A 15,907-nucleotide genomic window follows, 5' to 3' on the forward strand; every position below is an offset into this window, starting at 1 on the left:
AACAGGGTAGAGCGGTAATAAAAAACAGCAACTGAATTCTGTGCTTTTGCCTAAGTACATTGAAGGTCACAGAAATCAGTATAAAAGCTTTATTTTTTTATACAAACACCTTAGCATCTTCAAGAACTATGCTTCCTCAGCATGACAAAATGCCTTACAAGGAAGAAGCTAATTTTGTTTACTGCAATGCAAACACTACAGACATTTTCTAGGATGTGTTCCTAACAGACTAAACTTACAGTTATACCACATGGAGAATGTGTCAGCTTTAGGTTTCAAACATTCAGGACAAGTTTCATCTTTCTGAACACCTTGAAATCAGTGAGAGAACATCATGTCTATGTAATTAGCTAACATTTTTCCATGTTCTTACTAACTTCTTAACTCACATAGTCTGTATTTTTCTTTGAAATGTCCTTTTCTCCTCATGTAAAATACAAGCTGCCAGCGGGCAAGGGCAGGCGTTCCAAGCCGCGCAGGAACGGCAGAGCCACCCACACCTGCTGGGCAGGACGCAAAGTGCCCACACTGACCATGCGGGTGCAAGGTCTTTTACCTCCTTTATCAGCTCCTTTATAGGTTCTTCTTTTGGCTCTTCTTCTTCTGTCTCCATTGGTAAAGGCTCCTCCGAAGGTTCTTTAGTTGGCTCTTTAATCTTCTCTTCCATTTTTTCTGAATAAAGGTAGAATTCTCCTTACTATTGTAAGAAACCTTCATAGAACCATAACAAATTGTCACAAAATATGAGCAGAATGTGACTTAGGGATGCGGATGGGGGAGGTAATTTACTTTTTGCTCACGTTCCAAATCTTAGGTTCTGAGTATCTGAAATTTAGCATTCCAATGATCTCACTCTTCCCTGGTTTAAAGTCTTTAGAATAACTGATTTTTCCCTCACTTTCCAGGCTTCTGCAATTGGGATCTTCTCAAAGATGTGAGTATGCAAAGTGGAAACACACATTGACCCAAGTGTCACAGGACTTGGAAGCAACTCTAGAACCAAACACTCCTACAATACAGTGGGAAACAAACTAATTTTCAGACTCAAAAGCAACTCAAATGGATACTTACAAACAGGATTTCAAAATGTTTTTAAGGGAGATAAGGCATTAGAGATATTCTCATTCACATTTCCAAACACAACCATTGATGGTCTGAGCAATTTTGCCCAGAATACAGCTGTATTAAAAAAAGAAAAAGCACCTTTTTCTTTGAGTTCTTGGGGCTTTTCCCAGGTCGACTCCAACGTCCTGTTGTTATAATAGTATGTCTTCCCGTCGGCGGTTTTGTACTCGGTCCACTCGGAGACAGGCGCAGCCCCGGCCAGCGCGGCGGGGGAGGCGGCGATGGCCACCTGGGGGTGGATCATGGGCACGATGGGGGGCGCCATGCCCGGCAGCACGCCTGGAACAACACAGGACACAGGACGGGGCCGTGAGGGGCACGCGGCGCTGGAGCACACCTAGCACCTCGCACGCCTCGCTCACCAAGCAGCGGCCTACACGAGTAAATACGGGGTCTCTGAGTTCAATTAGAAAGCGTTGTTGCTAAATTCCCTTCCTGTGTTTTACAGTCAGTAATGCCCATATTACCAGGCAAATTAAAAAGCTTTATATTTTGAGTAATGTGTAATTCTGCACAGCACAAAGCTTGTTTAGTTTTCAGACATTTGCTTTAATATTTCAAAATTTCGTGCTCTATTTAAAAAGTCTTTATTAGATCTCTATGGCTAACAACCATTTAAAAAAAATCTGTTCCACTGTTTAATTATACTGTCATTTTAAGAGATATTCCCATTGCTCTTGAAAAAAAGACAAGAGTGGCTTGAATTTGAGCCATGTAATACAGAGCAGAACCCTGACAAACCTTAAATCCTGACTTTAAAAAAGTCTACGTTAATTCAGAGCCTTGCATAAAAACTGACGAGAATGAAATTATCTCAGATTGTGATGGTTTTGTTTAATACTGCTCACTGATTGGAAAAAAAAACCCCACATTTTATTCACATCCTAAAGCAAAATGGCAAGTAAATATCTAAAGAAAGCCAGAATACTACATTGTCCTATTATTTATCTACTCGCCCCAACAAAATTGATATACTGAAAATACTTCGAATGACAAGTTCTAGAAGAACAAATTGGATAAAACTAGAACTACAAGGTCATAATTTTGAGCTTTTAACATTTATATTAAAACGTCTATTTTTTAAATAAGGGAAAAGCACACATTACACAGTGCCATACAATATTCTTAGTAAATGACTTTTCTTAAATCCACAGTTTGAAAAATGAAGATTTATACTAAGACACACATACACGCACACCAACATGCGAGCACAATCATGTCACCATACGTGTGAAGTAGGAAAAACAAAAATCCACACACAAGAAACTAAAAACTGAGGAGTATGGGCATGAAGAGATTCACAGTTATTACAGAACTCAATGGTTACAGAAAACCGTACTGGACTTTTCGTATGAAATAAGCTAACGCTAACAGTTACTTGGGAAAGTTATTTCCTGGCCAAATGAGATATTTGCATTTATACTGGTTTGAAAATAAAGTATATAGAGTCATTCAGTTGGGGAAGCAAATAAATAAATAAAAGATAAACACCAACATTCACTACCATGCCAACTTACAGACAAAACGAACTAAGATGGTTTGGAAAATTACCGGTCTTGGTGGTAGCGACTGTCTTTACATACGGGCAGCTGACTATTTGCATCATTGCTACACCTGCAAAACGGACAAGCAAGCAGTTGGGACGCGGCCAGGGCGCTCCTGCTGCCGCCGGAGAGAGGCTCCCGGCAAGAGATGGAAATCACTTTGCTCCAACAGTTTATGCCAGATCAAATAATACTGATTTTAAGCTGCAGCAACAGTTTCTGCCTACATTAAACCAGCTGTTTAGCGAATTACTGGGAGGTCATTAAAAAGAAAAAAGGCATTTCACTGGAGACTCAGGGGTTTAAGTTCATTGGAGGGGGCGCGGGGCTCTCCGTGCAGGGCAAGTGTCGGACCGAGGGGCTGTTCTCCCACAGCCCGGCTCAGGCAGGCCCGGCTCAGGCAGGCCCGGCACAGCGGCAAAGCGGAGCCCGCAGCCGCTGCTGTTCCCAGGCCACTGCTGCGGGCGGCGAGCGGGGCAGGAGCAGGACAGGTCTGAGCCCAGCCCAGCAAGGCACGGCAGGGCCAAAGCCAAGTCCAACCCAGAGGGAAAGCTGAGGGGCATTACGGAAAGGCTGGAGGTGGAAGAAGGGGGAAAAGGAGGTAAAAGCAACGAAGCTGCAAACAGAGGGACACAAAGCTGCACTAGGTCAGTGGCAGCAAACGTAATCTTTATTGGTCATTATCAAGAATGTCACGAGCTGAAAAATGCTCTAAAAGCAGCGTAACTAGCGCTCAGAAAGGCATCGTCATGCACCGCTCTGCTCTCCGGCTCATTAAGAAATGACACAGAAAGGCCACAAAGAGGGAAGCGTCTAATCCTCTTCAATTAGACGCAAAATTCAGTAGGAAATTAGACAGGGGTAAGGGAACGTGCTTCCAAGAACCTTCGCTTTAGGGTGTGGAAGGAAACTGGCCATTCTGTCTACATGGGTCTGGTCCGGACACTCAGAAACTGAAACACTTCAGAGACTTCACCTTAAATGGTTTCAGTTCCATCAGCTGAGGCTGGAAATCCTCCAGTGCAAAGTGAAATTAAACCCCTGTGTTTATAACCAAAGTAATTCATATTTTTCTTCATTACAGATCTAGTATGGGAAGCATAAAAAATACTGCCAATTTATTTTTAAAAAATATTTGTGATAAAACAGAATTGTAATGTTCTTTAATAATAATTTCAATTAAAGAATCCAAAACTAGTTTCATTTTTAAAAGTATGAATTGAGACACAAAAACATTGACTCAAACAGCACTGAATGAAGTGTTTGTCTAAATTTGGGGGGCGCTTCATGTTATGTACTTGGAAATGAATCTGAAAATTCGTTTTGTTAAGGAAGTTACAGCATGTCTTCAAACTGGGTCAGTATAAATAATGCCATCTGCAGGACCATGGAAATCAGAGATACTGCAGCGCAGATAAGACTCAGCAAATACCCGAGCTGTTTCCTCTGCTGAGTTCACTCCCAAACATACAACTAACTTTTAACGCATGAATTAAGAGAAAGCAGACTTACTTTTTAAGATCTGAGATATCATTAATCAACTCTTCCATTGTTCCATCTTACTACAGTATAATACAGAGATTAAATTTGAAATCATTTGTCGATGGCGTGTTCACAGCTCTGTCTCTGCTACTGGGAGCAACCTGGCTGATCCTGCACCTGGTCCTGAGAGTCCCAAAGATCTGCTCGTCAAAACCAGAAACGAGCCTTTTTGACTTCACCTGCGCTGCCATGAAGGCATTTTAACTTCTCTTTAGTTTCTTGTTACTGTCAAATATTTTAAAGGTTTCCTTTCTTTCACAGCGTTTATAAAGCATTAGAACCAACTCCAGCCAGACTGATTTTATTCTGTAGTCAGGCAAACACCCAATTCGGCTGTTTGGGGGCAGCACACACCTGGCTGGGGGGTTTCCCTCCTGTGCGCTCCGGGTTCACCCCAAAGGCTCGTCTCACCGTGAGAGCAGGAGAGAGGCCAGATCTAAGACGTGCTACCAGGAAATTCCTGACAATAATTACTTTCAAAAGTGAGTTTAAGGAGGAGAAGATGGATGTTCTTGCTCTGTCTTTCCTTCTGTGTTGCACTACTTTTTGACTGAGAGCTTATGAAAAAAGCCAAGGCCAGCACATACCCCAGTAAATCCAGTTTCACTGGCACCCTTCTCTGCTGTTCTGGCCACCCACGTTTTACCTGACAGCTGAGTAGCTGATTATATCCCTCCAAGGCACGTACAGACCCTTCACTCTCTGCTGATCCCTTGCTGGACACGTCAGAAATTGCAGTTGAGGACATCCAGCTGACCACTGTTAGGGCTTAACCCTTTTTGTTGTTCTTCCAAACCTCACAAATATACAGACATCAGAATTCTCCCTCTATCTTTCACCCATTTTTTGTTCAGCTTTGAACATCATGTTCAGAATAGTATTTTTTCCTGTCTTAAAATGAGTTTCCTTTTCAAGCAAATCACAGATTAAAGTAGCTTTGCCCAGTTATTTTAGAAGACTATCCTAAAAGCAGAGGCAACTCCAAGTTGATCCTCCCTCCTAGTTAGCAGGGCTAATACCCATTTTAACTACTTCGAGCTTATATCCTTTATCCAGGCAGCGTTCTAAAGGATCACTCTCCACCCAGCGCACTGGACAGACGCAGGGGCGTCCTCCATCTGCGCAGGATCGGTGTCCAGGGCCACAGAACGAGTCACCTCGCTCAGCCTGCAGAGCCAAACCAGGATGCTGCTGCTCAGAGCTGCTGCTTTCCAATTCCTGACCAGAAGTGATTTGTATCCAGTGCAAGTACAGCCTCGCACCTCCCTTTGCAGCAGAAAACCAGCAGCTCCTGGTGTATATTCAGTGCTGCTGCACACTGAAAAACCACTAATTACTTTTGCACTGGGGTGGGAACTCAGCTGAGATGGTAATTAATCAATGAGCGGCTTTACTGACCGCTTTGGAAAACCTCTGCAGCAATTACAAATAGCTGAGTCCAAAATTTTGCCAGCCCAAAACTAGTTCCTTACGTATCTAAATATTTTACAAAAACCTAAGAAAATATGATTTACCCAGGCACCAGTGGGCTGCCATCTGATATTTCCTCTCAGTGGTTTTTACATCTAAAGCCTACAAATAACACCCTAATGTCTTAGAACGCCTTCATTGTGGTCCTACATTAACACCTCAGCATTTTGCATCAGCAGTCAGCATCATACTTGACAGTTGCAAACCAAGAGAACTGGGAACGCCTAACATCATTCTGGGTTAGTGCCCCTGAAGGGCAATCTTTTCTGCTTATAAATATCTAATTTTATTTTAATTTATTTTGGCCATAAAACATGTCCTAATAAATATTTATGCACGAGACTTAAGGTCCAAATCTAGCGAGTAGAAAAAAATCATGGCAATAATGCGATTAGTGAAATACAGTGCTACAATATTCTCAGTCACATATGGATTCTGTCCAGAACCTCTTTTTTTTTTTTTAAAATAGGACGACAAGATAAGATACGTGCCATGAGATTAAGAAGTGTTTAGTGCGATTCTTATATTTTCCTATCATCTAAGAGAAAAAGGTTTACATGTTTAAACGCAGCTGTTTTCTGATATCAAAGAACTAGAAGTCAAAAAAATTTCATGTTCTTTGTTATTTAAAAAGTCTGTCTGCTAACCCTGAATTCTTTGGAAAATACTCTGAGTGGAGAGGATTCAGGCAAGTTCCGTACACAGTGGACACATGAGTGCAAACAAATTGACAACATGGACATGTAGCGGACACGACAATCACAGTTTGCCAATTTACCTGGAAGTGGAATAGGCATGCCAGGAAGGGGGACACGGAATGGAGGTACCATTACTGGTGGAAAAGCAGGAATTGCTGCAGTTGGCTGCGGCACTGCATGAGGCACTGCAGGAGGCAATGTCTGTGGGACTGGCTGGGGAACAGTCTGCACAGGTGTAGCAGAAGGAGCAGAGGTTGAAACACTGACTGATGGGGTGGCAACTGAAACACCCGAGCTCGGGCTCTGGTCTTGTGTGGTGGGTGCTGATAAAAAAAAACAAAGAACACCTTGTATCTTACACGCTACAATACACTTGCTGCAAACATACTGGCTCTGTTTCCCAACAGACCTTATTATATCAGCAGATATGCTTAGATATATATCATCAGCAGAAGACACTCTTAGACAAAAACCACTTTGCCTTCTCTGTAGCATTAAATATTCACACAGAAAGTCAATTTCCAATTTTACTTTGTCCCATTCTTGACACCTGGCAAGTCTGTACAGCAGTAGCAAGAGTGTACCAAGGACAAACAGAGCCTCTGTATCCCTGCTCAGAACAATAAAAAGAGCACATTACAGAGAGTTTCAAATGGGAAAAGATTGTTCTTACGTTAAATGAACACAGGTTCTGCTTTTTAACAATAACAGCAGCAGCATGTGCATGACAGTGTCTAAAACTGTGCTTATCAAGCTGTGATCCAAGAATGGAAAAACGCCAATTAAAAATGTGTAAATAAGCAAGGAAAAGGAAAGTGCTTTTGTTCAGAAGCTGCAAGGACTTTCCTGATCTTCAGTGCCTCCCAGTGGGAAAATACGCTACTAGCATTCCATTCTGTAGTCCTTGCAGCATGACCACAATCAGCACTTCAACAAGAATAAATGCTGCTGTGCAGTAAAGCACTGGCAAACAGGAACCAGAAACATGACCGGTTAAACTCATCGGCCAGCCTTGAAAATGTACACTGTAAGATTTTGTGGAAGGGAGGAGGAACTGTTGTAAAAATGAGCTAATAAAAAAAAAAAAGAAACCACATCGACTTACGACTGTGTTATATATGGACACATATGTGCATTTTCTTCAGTATTTAATGACTACCAGAAGCATTTCTAATAACATACCAGCATTAACGTATATTTAAATATAGATTTTTGATCTGTTAAGTGTTTCAGGAAGGGTGCAAGTTCTTAGCACTGCCTAAAATGTAGGGAAACAGAGCAGACAGTCAGTATGTGATTTGTTGTAAGACCTGAGGCAAATCAGTACCAGACAAGAACGAAGCTCACCCAGAAGTCCCAAGGTTTTTTTACAGGCCAAGTCTGGGAGTTATAAAATTACTTTAAATGATAAAATTTTATCACCTAGGCACAGACACCAAAAGTAACAGTTCTTAAAAGCAAAGAAAGTTCAGCAGGTAGAACAGGCGGAAGTGGAACAGACTCTCAGCGTTCGATATTAGGAAATTTTGCTTCAGAGAAGGTGCACACAGCGCTATTTCAACTGCAGGGTCAGTTCTCAAAAGCCTGGCATTAGCCAGAAGCCAAGGTTCACCTCCTGCCCGGCTCTTGTCACTCACCAGAGCGGTTTGAGTAGACCCTGTTTCCACAAAGTAGCTGAACGCAGTATTAAGTTACCTTTCTAAAATGCTTTGAGCAATACAAAGTATTTGCTACTCTAATGATCTGTCCTCCCTCCAGAGTTAACTGAATGCATCATTTGGGGGTACGTAGATTTGACTCCCTTTCATACACAGATCCATAAAGTTCGGGTTAAATGGTGAGTTAAGTTTGACTTGTCTCACTTGTTACAGGAAACAGATTAAATAATTCCAGGGGATGCACTAGACACTACAGCTGGAGTTACAACAGTTCAGCAGCTGCTCCTGTTCTGCTCGCTCCTGGCCTGACCCAGCGCAGCTACGACGATTCCGACTGCAGAACAAGAGCTCCGGGGCTGCGGGGCCGCGGCAGCACCGAACCCCGCCAGCCCTGCGCCCCACAGCCGCACTGACAGCCTCGTGCTGACAGACCGACGGCACGGCAGATACACCTCCAGATGCTCTGCACTTCATGAGCACGTATATGCCAAAGTACAGGATAAATCAGCCTGTTTGCATTGTGTGCAGATACTCGGTACAAACATACGCTATGTGCACGCTGCCTAAGCTTAGTCCTCTTCCCTCTTGAGGTTCCCTCAGTTGGAAAAGCCTTAAAAGCAAAGGCTCAGCCCACATAAAAAGCAGTGATCTTCAGACTATTATTCCAAGGTCTGAGGCAACAATAATGGCTCTAATGACTTTCTTTTTCCTCTTTCCTGCAGCTCTAGCAAATGAGGCTTAAATCAGGAGAATAATGCTATTAAAAGTAATGCACCAGAAGAAGTTCTGTCCCTCAACCAGCCAATTCTGTGCTGTCCAGCAGCAGCACCCCAAGATCCAGCCTCTGCAGCAACAGAGGCCACTTTGGAAACAAAGAGGAAATGCTACAACTGTAACTCCTACCTCAAATTAACTTTGCTTCTGAAATACCTTTTAAAAGAATTTAGCTTTACTTAAAGGGAAAGGGATGAATAATAGCTTTGAGATTATGTGATAACAGCAGAAGAAAAATCTACAAAGACCTAAAGACAAAGGCTGCATCCTGATTCAGTGCTACTCTGCCAGAATAACTTTCAGACTGGGAGGGGAACATTTGCATGCAAAGTTCTTCTGGATTAAATACTGTACTTTAAACTCATACTCCACTTCCTGTGCAAACAGCTTCCTCCTGGAGACCAAGTTTTCAGTGCAGTAGCTCCCCGGGCAACATCCCCCAGCGCGCAGCCGCGAGCCGTGCTGGTACTCACTGGAGATGGTCTGCGAGCCCGAGGTGGCGGTGGTGGTGGTGGAGGTGGAGGAGGCCGGCGTGCTGGAGGAGGTGGACGGGGAGGCTGCAGCCGCGGGGCTGCTGGTGGTGGGTGTGGAGGTGCCCACGGCCTGCGCCTGCGCTGCCAGCATCGGCGTCAGCTCCGACTGCTGGATCACCTTCACCCCGTCCGGCTTGCTCCACGCCGACTCGCGTGTCCGCGCGTTATAGAAATACACCTACGATTTAAGAATGTCACTGTCAAACAACTGCTTACCTGGAGGAGAAGCATTTACAAACGGTCCGGTTCCTCCTGTTGTAAAAATAACTAATAAGAGGACAGACAGGAGCATAGGATTTTACCACAGCACAAGACTATGTGAAAACGCTCCCAAGGGGAGCAAACACCCGTCACCTCGTTGTTTTGGTCACCAGCTCACCTTCCCATCCGGAGTTTTGTTTTCTACCCAGATCTCCTCAGCTGGGGGCATCGCCGGTGTTCCCGGGGCAGTGACGGGTGGCATCCCTGGAGGGAACATCATACCCGGGGGCGGTGGCATGCTGCCCATGGGAGGAGGCATGAACGGTGGTCTCTAAAGATATAATAACAAGAACGACCATAATAACTATAATACAATTTTCAACCAGAGCTTTCCTTTCTCAGAGCACCAGACAGCACAACTAGAGCAAGGTTAATTCTCCCAGTCCCGAGAGCTTCTTTAACAATCTGATGCCACCAGCCCAGAGGTGGCACCTCCGGACAAGCCACCAACTCTGGCAGAGCAGCTGCAGCGAGAGCTTCACATCCGAGATGCCCACATAAATGTAAACATCAGAAAAAGCGGCATGAAAAGAAGTGGGGTGAGAGAAAACTCCTATCCTGAAAAGGAGAAAATATCCCAATGTGAGAAAGAATGGAAGAACTGTTCCTGAAGAACTGCTCCTCAGACATCCCAGCTGTGAATCAGATACACCAGTTACACAGCGACCCTCCCAGTGAAGAAACATACATATTAAAAAAAATTACAAGTAAGCTTCCAATTTAGCAGCATAGCGGAGCAGCAGATTTCATTACAATCCATTATACCTCTCGATTTCCCATTAACTAAAATTCTAACTGGTGCAAATTTAAGAAAAAAAGAATAAAACCATCAAATGACATTTTCAATATTACATCATCATAAGAAATCCAGAACTGCCCCACACACCACTGTTACCTGAAGTCTGAATGCCTATTTTCTAATTCAAGGTACATTAAGTTATTTTATTCTACCTGCTTATTTGGACTGTCCTGAAATTTCCTGTGCGTAACAAGTCTAGTGAACACCTCTCTCTAAAAAAAGACAGTCAATAAAATCCACCGAGTTCTTTAACTTATTCTGCATACACCCACAGCTGACCCAGTTATCTCCATCACTCCAGTTCGAGCTGAACTTGTGATTCAAAAGATTCCTCTTCACAAAGGCAAGGCCAGAACAGCTCCCCGGTGAAACCTGTCCAGCCTCGCACCCCACACAGGCAGGACCGGGCCCTGTGAGCTGGGACCGCGCAGCATATCCCGGGTCATGGGAACCGGGGACTCGGTGTGACATGCCACAAACACGGGCCCTGAGCTGCGCCCGTGCTCCGAGAGCTGCAGTCCCACCTAGCCGCCTCCAGCACGTGCCACGTCCTCACTCTCCGTCTGCATCTGGTTTCTTTCAGAAATTTCCCCAAGACCAAAATTTCTGCTGTAAGAGAAATATTTTAAACTGCTTTTTAAATTCATGTACCAGCTCCGATTTTTGTTAAATACTATTATAAAGGAAGTCAAGAGCACATGGACAGAACTCAAAACAAAAAAGCCATTAAGGTCACTATAGCCTTTCTTTCCTTCCTTATTGATTCTCCACAGCTCCTCCAGCTGGCCACAAGATGATCTTTCTCTTCACTGCTCTACAATCTGTAACAAGAACCCAGTAGAGCTCACGTCTTGCCTGCTGTTGCTGCTGTCCCCAAAAAGGGCAGCGCTGGGAGCGCGGAGGGGTCCACAACACCCTGGCCCTGCTCCAACGCACCCTCACCTCCATTGCCACCACAGGACCTGTCAGCGTCGTGTCTCCCCTCGCGGCAGGAGCAGGATGAGAAGCTAAAAACCAAATATTTGGTGCAGAGCAGAGCACAGTGCTGACACGGCATGAAAAATTCAGCCATGTTCAGTGCATGGATTCCATGTACGGTACTGAGTTGTAGAAGACAGGCTCACTGCAGGGCATGATAAAATGGCAATGATGCAACAGCTGAGAGCTGAAGTACATCCAATGGATAAATCCAACGCACAACTCAAGGAGACATCAGCAGCCAGGCTGGGGCTTCAAATTAACTCTGGCTGATTTTTGAAACTGCAAGAAAGCAGCGAGGTCCTGCTCTCCCCTCAGCCGAGTCCCACTGCACGCTCCGACACTCCTCATCACTCCAGAGCTGTCACGGCAGTGCCTGGCACACCAACGTTAACGCCAGGCAAGAGGGAAAACGGAATCAGAAAGCACCAGAGGAAAGGCACAGTAGGTGGAAATAGTCATAAATAAATGTAGGCTGAACGTGAAAACATACCATAGAACATGGCCCCTAGTGCTGAGTGAAGAGAAAAGAGGACAGTGAGCTGAGCGGGGCTGTTCACATCCCGCACATGGACTGTTTCAGGCTGTAGCTCTGCAGGACTTCGGTTCGACTGAGAACCAGGGTGATTAACAGCTACCACACAGCTCCCTGGGCACTCCAGGTTCTAACAGCACCTTTACCTTCGAGAAGATGGAGAGAAAACTGCTATGGACAACATGCGCTGGTTTCTTCTTGAAATCTCATGCTCAGGATGATGACAGCACACAAAATTAAACTTAAGTCCTTGTTCACACTCTCGCTGCTTCTCTGGTTCCTCTCACGCCTTCCTGCAGCTCAGCCCGGCCGTGCAGAGCTGTGCACTGAACCTGCAGCAAGAGCAACGTGGGCAACACTCCCGCAGCCCTGCTGCTGAAAACCGGGCACAAAGCCGGGCCTAAAGCACCAGGAAATGGCCCACGGCAGCGCACTCTTTCCATTGTGCCCACAGCCCTACATTTTAAAATAAACTTCACAGCAGTGAAGTCTTCACTAGTCTATGACAAACAGTGGATTTAAACCATTGTTTATAAACCATACAAACGATTCAGCTCTTCGCAGGCCTGCCTGCCGTCCCACAGAGCAGTTACACTGACAGCACTGTGCGCCTACAGTGCTATTAAACAACACATTTCTTACTCACAAACGTGTTGTACCTTTCCAACTCTCTGAACCTCTGAAAAGTAGGCAAAAGAACTTAAGCTTACATCACCATGATGAAAATCTACCATACCTGAGCCCAAGAGGCTCGCGCTACCCTGGAAGTGCTAGGAATGCTCTTAAGTTTTAAAAATAACAAAACAAAACAATAAATGCAAGATGAAGAGCACCATCCCTCTGCCAAGGGTAAACTGATGTCAGCATAAGGGCCACCTGCAGATGCTCCAGTCAAACACCCTGAAGATTTTTTTCCCAAATGTTAAATTTTTATCATTGTGTTGACAACTCCCGGGGCTCTACTAAGGATACACCCTCCTGAACAGAGTGCTGAAACAACACACACCTCCTCCCTGGTTATACACCCACTTCCCAGCGTTGCTGCCTGCCCACCCAGACAGCCCCGGTGACCATAATAACCACTCATGGCAGGTGTGGCTCACGCTGGAACCATGCAGGACACGGCTGCACCTCCCTGGCAGACCATGCGCGTCCCCGTCACCCCGCTGCGCGCCAGCAGAGCTCAGATCAGCCCAGGGGGTGATGTGTCCCTCCCGTGCCTGCTGCAAGGCGCTCAGAAACCCCAGCACAGCCCCATCCCGCATTCTGCACGGCCACAAGGCACACATGCCACGCCAGGCTTCAGTAACGACTCTGCTGGTGAGCGCTCCCCAACTGCACAACCAAGTAATTCAGAATTGCCTCCAGGAGCAAAACAGGTTGTGTTTACCTACCGCAGGTACGCATTCGTTTTATAACACCATACAGAAGCTGTATGTTTTCACCATGCCCTGCTATTTTTGCATCCATTTGAATGTGTCTCATTATTTCCACATGTGAAAACAAACAAGAGAAATCTCTAAATCCCAACTCAACAAACCAAGAGAATCTCCCATTCTTCACCTGTAAGTGTGGAGGTCCCATTGGCGGAGGGATCCCTCCTGGAGGTGGCATCGGAGGCATGTTCGGATCAAACGGAGGGCGTCCAAAGGGGGGGCGAGGTGGTGGAGGGGGACCCCGCATCATCCCAAAAGGCGGAGGTGGTCGCATGAGAGGTGGCGGGCCTCTCATGACTGCGTTTGGTGGGGGAGCTGGGCCACGAAACCTCAGTGCTTGCTGCTGAGCCATCCTGCGGATAAGGCCAAAGGGAAACAAAGTTCATTTTCATTTGCTGCTTAGCTGCAGGAAACCAAATTCTTACAATAACCAGGGAAAAAACCCTAATAAAAATCAAAACGCTGCGGAAAAAAGTCAACATTGAATAAACAAAGTGTGCGACTACTTCAAGTTTCTTCCCCTTTGGAATTCAAGTTTATTAGTGCTCAACTGTTAGCTTTTACTCATGGAAACAAATAACCAGGAGCTGAGATGAGGGCAGACGGGCACTGCGGACCCGCATCAGCGCTGCCTGAGCTCTGCAGCGGGACCTGCCGCTGCCTCCCGCCTGTGCCACGGCTGGGACCTCCACGTCTGTCCGTCCTGCCCGGGGGTTCCGTTACCCTGAAGCACGAGTGTCTGTCTGAACTACGTACATCCTTCACACTTCTGATTTAAACTCTGGCCACGGCGCTCACCCGCTGTGCCGCCCAGCCCTCTGTGCAGCCAGCCGTGTAAATGCACGTAGAGAAAGAGCGTTCAGCTCTGGAACCAGCACACGCTCTCCTGCTGCGCTCAGAACCGCTGCGCCCCGCTCGGTGCCGCGCACACCCGCGGAGGGGGAACGGGGGGACGAGAGGGGAACGGCCGCTCCGCTCAGCGCCCCGGCTGCCCCGCTCCGGCCGACCGGGCCGGGGGAGCAGGCGGGGTCGGCGGCAGCTGGCGCGGGGACCCCGCCGGGCGGCCCGCCCGCCGCCCCCGGCAGCCCGGCCCCGGGACCCGGCCCAGCGCCGCCGCACGCGGGGACAGAAAATGGAGGCGGCGAGAGCAGCTCCCGCCAGGCCGCCCGCCCCGGCCCCGCCCCACCCCGCCCGCGGGCCGCGCCCCGGCCCCGGCCCCGGCCCAGCTCCGGGCCCGCTCCCGCGCCGGGCGCAGGCCGGGCCCGCGGGCAGCGCTGCGGGAAGGCCGCTCCGTGCCGGCTGGGCCAGGCCGCGGCCCCGCCAGAGCCCGCGCCCGCCGCGCCGTACCTGAGCTCGCTGCCGTACCGCTCCGCCGCCGCCTCCCCCTCGCCGCCGCCGGCCCCCGCGCCGCCGCCGCCGCCGCCCCGCTCCGCCATCGCCGCCTCGCAGCGCCGCCGAGCCCAGCCGCTGCCGCCCCGGCCAGGCCCCGCCGCGCCCCATTGGCCGCCCCACACGCCCGTCCGCGCACGCGGGGGCGGGCGCGCCCTGCGATTGGTCGACGCGCCCGCCGACTTTGAATGAGGGAAGCCAGGCGCGCCGGGATTGGATGCGCGCGGGCGTCCCGCGCCGCTTGCGGCTCGGGTCACGTGAGGCGTAACCCGCAGGGAGAACCGGAACTGGCCTCGCGTAAGACGGAAGAGGCCGTAGGAAAAAAAAAAAAAAAAAAAAAAAGGACGGGAGCTACATCCAATCAGCGGGCGGAACACGTGCACCAATCACATCCCGCAGCTGGCTGCGCGCTCCCAACCACAAAATCCAAACCAGAAGCGTCCCGTTACGTCACCGGGGGCGGAGTTCGAGCAGCAGCCAATGGCGGGGCATGAGGGTGGGGCAACGCCCCGTTACCGGTCAGCAGCCAATGAGCGAGCGCGGAAGAGGGTGTGGGTGGCCAATGGGGAGCTGGCGCGGTCCCGGCCCGGCGCCCCGCGGCCGCAGCGGGGCGCTGCGCTGGGGAGGGGTGGAGCGCGCTGCGCGGCCGCCGCAGCTGGGAGGGCAGCGGGCCCGGGCGGACAGCGGGCCCGGGCGGGCAGCGGGCCCGGGCGGACAGCGGGCCCGGGCGGGCAGCGGGCAGCCCGTCCTGCTGGCCCTGGGACCGCTTCTCCCAGTCTCACTTTTGTCAAAAAAGAAGAGCTGCCTTTTCTTAAATAATAAAAGTAATCAGGACTACTGAGGCATCTTGTGATGGTGCTGTGTTTAAAGAGACTCTCACAGATTTTATTTTGCTGCTTGGTTTCTTTATTCACATGTTTTGTTTGATGTCGCTGGTGCTGGGAGGATTTTCAACAGCTGGGTGGGTGATGGGGGCTCCCCAGGTACGTGCGTGTCCCCCCGCCCCAGCGTGTCCTCAGCCCCTCGTGCCCCGAACCCGGGTGGCAGCAGCCTGGGCACCCAGGAATCCTCCGCGCTGGCCTGGCCGCTCCAAGGAGCCGCGGGAAGGGGCTGGAAGAACCGCTGGCTCTGCCCCGCGGGGATGGGAGATGGAGCCGGGAGCCCC

General features: G+C 48.4%; 1 protein-coding gene across 3 annotated transcripts in view; it reads right to left on the reverse strand.

The window, feature by feature from the left end:
* TCERG1 (transcription elongation regulator 1) overlaps positions 1-14,835 on the reverse strand; it is a 31,618-nt gene extending 16,783 nt beyond the window's left edge. The window contains exons 1-8 of one of the 3 annotated variants that reach the window (XM_065643849.1): positions 14,701-14,835; positions 13,481-13,706; positions 9,724-9,876; positions 9,285-9,522; positions 6,460-6,702; positions 2,677-2,739; positions 1,204-1,404; positions 557-672 (exon numbers count right to left, since the gene is read on the reverse strand). In XM_065643849.1, the coding sequence (XP_065499921.1) occupies positions 557-672; positions 1,204-1,404; positions 2,677-2,739; positions 6,460-6,702; positions 9,285-9,522; positions 9,724-9,876; positions 13,481-13,706; positions 14,701-14,789 (1,329 nt within the window). In that variant the 5' untranslated portion in view covers positions 14,790-14,835. The remainder of the gene's footprint in view (positions 1-556; positions 673-1,203; positions 1,405-2,676; positions 2,740-6,459; positions 6,703-9,284; positions 9,523-9,723; positions 9,877-13,480; positions 13,707-14,700) is intronic. The other 2 variants (XM_065643850.1, XM_065643851.1) reach the window with 2 other exon arrangements.
* Between the last annotated feature and the right edge of the window lie 1,072 nt (positions 14,836-15,907).

This window comes from Caloenas nicobarica, chromosome 13, assembly GCF_036013445.1.
Source record: "Caloenas nicobarica isolate bCalNic1 chromosome 13, bCalNic1.hap1, whole genome shotgun sequence".
Taxonomy (NCBI): domain Eukaryota; kingdom Metazoa; phylum Chordata; class Aves; order Columbiformes; family Columbidae; genus Caloenas; species Caloenas nicobarica.